This window comes from Neurospora crassa, linkage group VII (assembly GCF_000182925.2).
Source record: "Neurospora crassa OR74A linkage group VII, whole genome shotgun sequence".
NCBI classification, from domain to species: domain Eukaryota; kingdom Fungi; phylum Ascomycota; class Sordariomycetes; order Sordariales; family Sordariaceae; genus Neurospora; species Neurospora crassa.
In genome coordinates, this window is record NC_026507.1 from 267,445 (window position 1) to 273,968 (window position 6,524).

A 6,524-nucleotide genomic window follows, 5' to 3' on the forward strand; every position below is an offset into this window, starting at 1 on the left:
CACCAAACAATTAACCCATCGCTCTAGCAATTCTACCGTACCCGAAAATTGCGAGAACTGCCACTGGGCCGCTCGCATTGTTCTGCTTACCCTGGCGAGCCTGAATGGCTGTCCTGTCCCACCCACCCACCCAACCATCAGTCGGGTCGGCCAGACACCCCGACCCGGCCCGGATTGGGATTTGGCGCGCCTTCCCGTCGACTCATCGCATCATGTTGAATCATACATATTCAGTCAAAAATAAGTAAGCTCCAAAATTATCAGTAAGAGGTTTTCTGGTTTGTTCTAGTAGCCCCGCCGTTTCTGGTCGACGAATTGCGCCCTTCGAAATACGCACTGCCAAAATCCAACACATTTTGCTGAATGACAGCGGCCGATCGTCCGCATCCATGTACCGCGATTCTAGACTCGATTTTCTCCCGACACCGTGGGTCAGTGTTCAACAGGGTTACCTACCTACCTACCTAGTACCACTTGCGACTAACCTCATTTCCGAACCTCATCGGTGTCCAAGTGCCTGTCTAGTTCACATCCAGTGTACCCTTCCACGATCATTCCAGATCGGGGTGGTCGCGTCGCGTATAACAACCAAATTATTGAGACCAAGCTACCTAGGTAGGCGGGTGCATCGAACTCAATAGAGCATATTGTTGGTTAAAATATAAATGAAATGGGTACATCATCCATCATTTCCATGTTCAGTAGACAAGAGACACGACAAGACGAGACAAGCAAGACATGACATGATTCCTGTCCATTCCATGAGAGAATGGCTGACGAAAAGATACCAGACCAGGTACCAGGTACGTACCTTCCCTTCCTCCCCTTCTTCTCATAGCCCGTTCCGCTCCGCATCGTCGCTAACACCGAACCGAGTGAGACTGAAATGGCTGGCTGGCTGTGAACCAGTGGACCTCCACAGTCCAAAAGTCCAACGCTTTAGCTTTATGAACCTAGCACCGAACTCTCCAGTCCCTTCCTGTTGGGGGCCAAGCTCAGCCAAACTCAACTAGCCAGGGCGGGGGCCCGGGATCATAGCCGCAGTGGCCGCTAACACCGAACGTAGGTACAATTAGGTATCTTTCGCGAATCCCGAAGCCAATCGATGATTGCCTGTAAACTGGCTTGAGGTTGTGAGAATCATTTCCCGAGAGGCATTGGATGGACATGGCTCTGAATCCTCCCTGCTCTACCTAATTCCGTCGCGATCCATCACGCTGGCCACCACAATGATATGGAGGTTAATGTTAGTGTCACGCGGATCAGTGTACAAGGCCTGTCTTGCCCTATATAACCTAACAGTGCCAGTGCAACTACAGTACACTACCTAACAAACTGTCGCGGAGATAACAGGGGGGTTCCGTTGTAAGCTCCATTATCTCCACCCGCTAAGCCTTTACCTAGACTCGCTAGACTAGGTAGTGTTTCGTTCCCATCTTTCTTGGCAAGCTTTAATCCAACCACTCTCCTTCTCGTTTCTCTGGACCTTCAAGCTGACCTAACTTCAAGTTGGGTGGCTTTATCGTCCATCCAATACTCAAGCACCCAAGAACAACGCCTGATGTAAAGTTGGCTGACACTCTGACAGATACGTACTGCAAAGCCCTACGCCCACATCACATGGCACAAGGACTAGCAAATGCAGAGGCAGAGGCCGTGCGACATTGTGTCAAACGCCTTGCTCACAAGCAGAAACTGACTGGCAGCAAAGAAACAACCATTGCAATATTTGTATTTTCTTGGCCATTTTGCCCATCAATCTCACCATATAATGCTGGGCATCGAGAGGACCAGAATACTTGTATAACTTACACCCGCCATTCGAACAAAGGAAGCATGCGCACTCTCCAAGCATTCTGAGAAACAACACAACCGTGACTCCAATCGTAACCCGGCTTGATAATGCTAGTGATGAGTTTGATATGTGAAAGAGAAGATAAGAAAATAAAGAAGAGAAAACTAACAAACTTCTCAACGACCAGTATGATAACTCCAACAATCACCGCAGTGATCAAACTAAGGCTACTACTTCTCATGGACCACATTTTTGCAGACTCTTCTCAAGTCTCAAAGCTCAAGCATGTTTTGCTCCAACCCATATTCCTTAGCATAGTCCCTAACTCTCATTTGAGGGCTCGCTCGGCGTGGCTCGTCCTCTTCATCAATAGCTTTGGTAGAAGCCGGCGTAAAGTTTCGAGTCCGCTTGACATATCCGTTTCCATTTCCTACAGCAGTATCACTTCCATGACCATATCCATGACCATTTCCATGACCCTGCGCGCTTCCAAGGCCAGCGTTGAGCGAGCTCTCGGACCGAACCCCAAAGGGGATCGGACCAGGAGGAGGGTTAGAATTGGAATTCGTGGAGTGGTTGGACGTCGAATTTGAAGTCAGGTTGGATGAAAAGTTGGAACCAAGATTGGAAGGAAGGCTAGGAGGAAAGCCGGCAGGGTTGGGACCTGAAGCATGACCACCATACAGGTTGGAATTGGACACACACTCGGCCTGTTTCGGACTATCCTGATGGCTGCCTGCGACCGAGAACATGCTCTGTAAACTTGGGGAGTCGCTCGAGCTTCCGGCGCCATCCATGGAGGAGACCATCTGGGACAAGTTGGATGCGATGGGACACTGGGAGAAAACCGGCTGTGAGAAATTGCGAATGTCGCTATGGTCTGCAGTGGGGGTTGAGTAAGTTGATGAAAGGTTGGAACCAGAGATCGTGAGGAAGCGGTTCTCCTTACGTGACTTGACATCCGAAGACGGTAGGGGCATCTGATGAGGCTGAAGTGGAAGCGGCATCGGCTGATTCAAGAGAGTATTGGTAAAGCAGGAGGCCATGTCAGACGGGATGGACGGCATATGGGTAGACATGGAAGGGAAATGGACTCCCGTAGTCATGTCTTCAGCAGGGGGAGGAACTGTTGTCGGGGTATTCGTTGGCACCTTCATGCTCGTAGGATGCTCGTCATCCATGCTATTTCCAGAAACATGCATAGCCTCGGGCTGGTCGCGGTTGGGACCCGCACCGTAGTCGGGCATGGTTTCATCGCTACTCTGCTGCTGGATCCCCTGTCGCATACCAGATTGCCAGGAACTGTGGCCCATTGAGCCCATCCAGTCCATGTAGGGGGGCTCGGTGAATGGATCGGAATACGGAAACGACGAGCCAGACCCAGTGTTGGCGTCTCGGGGTGCGTATGGCATCTGGAGAGTTTGTGTACCCCCGTAGCTAGTGGGAGGCAGGTGAGGCTGAAATACGCCATGAGTCGTAATAGGCGTTGGAAAACCTGGACTTTGACTGCTTTTCTTTGGTCGATGGGGCGAGTGTGCGTGGGAGTTGATGCCATCGTCGGGCTGGTATGTTGGAACGGGGACGTTTGCAATGTAGGTCGGAGTGCGCCACATGGATGGGTTGGGCCAAGCAATGGAGTTGTTCTCAAGCAGTTCTACACACGGAGATTGCCATGTCAGTTGTTGGCGATGGGTGAGAGAAGCGCGGCAAAGTCTTACCTAGCGGAGCATGTTGGAAGGAAAAGGCGACAACATTCTTGACCCGCTCGAAAGGGACCGTTCGGGAGTCGCGTGGGAAGCCTTCGCTGATAAGAACTTTGATGCGGCCAAGGTCGTCGCCAGGACTCCAGTGGCTCTCGTAAAGAAGCTCACGGCGAAAGATGGGAAATTTTAGGCGTTCGCGTTCGCCAGTCTTGGCATACTCTTGATGCCTGTCAGCACGTTATGGTACTTTATGTATCAGAGGATTGGGAGACATACCAAAGGTGTCTGCAATCAGATGGGGTCCGTTGACCTTTCGATCAAAGGCAGTTGAAGCAACCAAGCGGCCATCAATGAAGATGCGCGCCTCGAACTTGACAAATTCGGTGTGTCTGCTGTATGTTTTTGTGAACAGGCTGATGTCGGGGGCTTTCCAGGCGTGCATTGAGATCTGAAACGGACTGCCGGCTGGAAGACTCGGGATGAAGCAAGTCATGACGGGCAAGCCAGCCTGTCCGTGCATGTGAGCGAGCTCCTGGTCTGGGACTACATGACACTGGACTTTGAACTCCTTGATTGGGATTTTGCCGTCCCTGCCTGTTGGGAACAGGATGACATCCCAGTCGTCGTAACGCATTGTATGGTATGCCGTCGCAGCCCAGCGGTGGTGCGGTAGCGAGGAAAAATTGAAAGTAGAATCGATTAGGCAGTGTATCGATGTTGCTCGGGGCACGGGCTGGCAAGATATAATGCAACAAGTGAGCAAGCAGAGAAGCCAAAAGAACACACTACACAACAAAACAAGGTGATGATGGTTGGCGACGAAGTTGGAGCCGAGGATTGCCGTGTAGACCTACAGAGTGGATGATGATGAAACTTCCTCTTCGTTCTCCTCTTCCCCTCCTCCTGCTTAAGTTGTTGACCGCTCAAGTACCTACCCGCATTTCACCAGGCCGAAAGGCCCATAACAATCTCGGGAGCGACTAGTAGAGGTACCTCTAATGTGAACCATTTTGGGGTAGTTTTGCGGTTGCTCTTTCCGCGTTTGTGAAGATAACGTCAGACTAGATCTTGAGTCTCGGGATGATGGAAACCTAAATGTACAAATGGCCGGCATCGAAATTTCCATGGACATGACGGGGCGTTTTGGGCAAGGATATCTCGACGATATCTCGTAATTCGAGCGTCTGTTCTTGCCATGATCCAGATTCGTCCTTGACACTTGTTGGCCATGATGATGGTGAAATCTTCTTGCTTGGTTATTAGTTCATTGGATGCCATTGCTTCGGTTACTAGAGGTTGAGCACGATATGCAAGGGGTTATCGTGAGCGAGAGTTGCCATTGATGCCTACAAGTACCTACTGAGTGAGGGTTCGGTCCCGAGTCAGTGATCCACTTGCGACTTGCACCCGACCCGACCCGACCCGACAGCAAATGTGGAGTCGTTACCCCGGATGAACTTGCACGAGTCATGATAATGCAGAGGAAATCTCATTAGAAGCAGCAACATGCTTCTGTGGAGTTCTTTGCTCGACGTTGTTCCTATGGACTGGTGCGTCATGGTCAGTTTCCAATGAAAATGGAAGGGCTGGGTTAGTCTATAATTCCATCAAAGTGACAGGTTTTCTGGCCTCCAAGGCAGGCAGAACTCGAACATCCTAAGCTGAATGGGTACCCTCCAACACAAGACGAAACAGCAGAAATTGGAGGTAGTTGGACCGGATGCACTCTGGGATCATTAATGACTGCTTGCCATGACTCAACTCTTTCTATGACCTCCCCGGGTACCGTTCACCCCGGATGGAAGTAGGAGCAGCTACCTCTCTGTACACGGCGCATGCTCTGTTCTGTACTTGTTCCTTTGTGTCTGTACTCATTCAAGGGTCACGATCACCCGCCCGTCTCGCCTGTCAAGTCAAAAGTCAATAGTCAGCACTGTCAGGCCCGGTTCCATGTCTGATCCACATTATGGAGAGGACCTCGAAGCCGTCTCCATCTTTCGGCCTGGGGAAGCTCCACTTACCCTAACAGCTCCCGAACCGCCCAGTTCCTGCAACAAACCGTCCTCGAACTCGCGAGGATACGAGACCTTGTCGGGGTACGTGAGCTTGACGCCGTAGCAGAGACCGAGGAAGGCAACGATGAAGGCGCCAATCTGGGCAAGACCTTTGCCGGGAGAGACCCAAGTGTACTCGTATGGCGAAAACATGCCCAGGAGATCGTGGTCTTCGTGCACGGGCTCGCCAAAGTTGCGACGCTCCTGAGGGTCCCACCACTTGGCGTAGGGATCGCGAAACTGGCGCTTGATGCGTGGAGGGTTGATGTAGCCGCCGTTCTGCGCACAACCAGTCCGTCAGCTATGTACCGTGTGCTTCCTCTGTCTCATTTGACAGCCTCCTTATTCCACTGACTGCCTGTTGTCATACCATTTCGGGGTCCTCAGCATCGGTGAGTTGAGGATAATCGGAGTCGGGGTACTTTTCTTCCATGAGGCCGCCCCGGCCGGTAAGTTGGTCGGGCAAGAAGGTACGGCGCTGTTGGACAATGGGGGATCGGTTCGCGGCGAGCGCAACGAGGCGGGCGGGCGATGCCCGTACAATTCGGCGGGACAGCATCTGGGTAGGTTTAGTTGTTAGTCGGTGTTGTTGTGAATTGGGTGCTGTTAAGCGGCGCATGGGTACTTACCATGGCTTATGAGGGCCGCAATGCAGTCGTGATGCCGAGTTCGAATTGGTTCAGTTTAGTTTACGATTTGGGATCTTGACGTTGACGACAGACCAGACACCCACTCCCGGTCACTGCAGGCGCAACTCGTTCGGCCTGCTCAGTCCAAGATGGTCTGTGCACAGAGCTTATGGAGCTGCTGATTGGCTTAGGTAGTTGCAAGGATAGGTTGGATCCATGGGCCAACCTCAGAAGAAGGAGAAGATGACCCGAGGAATGGCTGGCCGCCCCGCATCCATCAGAAGTCTCTTTGCTGCTTTAGGCTGGAGTTGAGTTGCACTAACAATTTCACAATGTCTCGCCC

The 6,524-nt window shown here is 51.7% G+C and overlaps 2 protein-coding genes across 2 annotated transcripts; both read right to left on the minus strand.

The window, feature by feature from the left end:
- Positions 1 to 2,067: 2,067 nt before the first annotated feature.
- NCU09459 (hypothetical protein) lies at positions 2,068 to 4,132 on the minus strand (the record flags this gene model as incomplete). Its single annotated transcript, XM_953011.1, has 3 exons — positions 2,068 to 3,449; positions 3,514 to 3,717; positions 3,775 to 4,132. 3 exons carry the CDS (start codon positions 4,130 to 4,132, stop codon positions 2,068 to 2,070), a joined length of 1,944 nt encoding a protein of 647 aa, XP_958104.1.
- Positions 4,133 to 4,816: 684 nt separating this feature from the next.
- On the minus strand, positions 4,817 to 6,439 carry nuo20.1 (NADH:ubiquinone oxidoreductase 20.1). Its single transcript, XM_953012.3, has 4 exons — positions 6,182 to 6,439; positions 5,923 to 6,111; positions 5,520 to 5,831; positions 4,817 to 5,403 (listed from the first exon to the last, which is right to left on the minus strand). The coding sequence occupies exons 1-4, from the start codon at positions 6,182 to 6,184 to the stop codon at positions 5,374 to 5,376; spliced, it is 534 nt and encodes a 177-aa protein (XP_958105.1). The 5' UTR covers positions 6,185 to 6,439; the 3' UTR covers positions 4,817 to 5,373.
- Between the last annotated feature and the right edge of the window lie 85 nt (positions 6,440 to 6,524).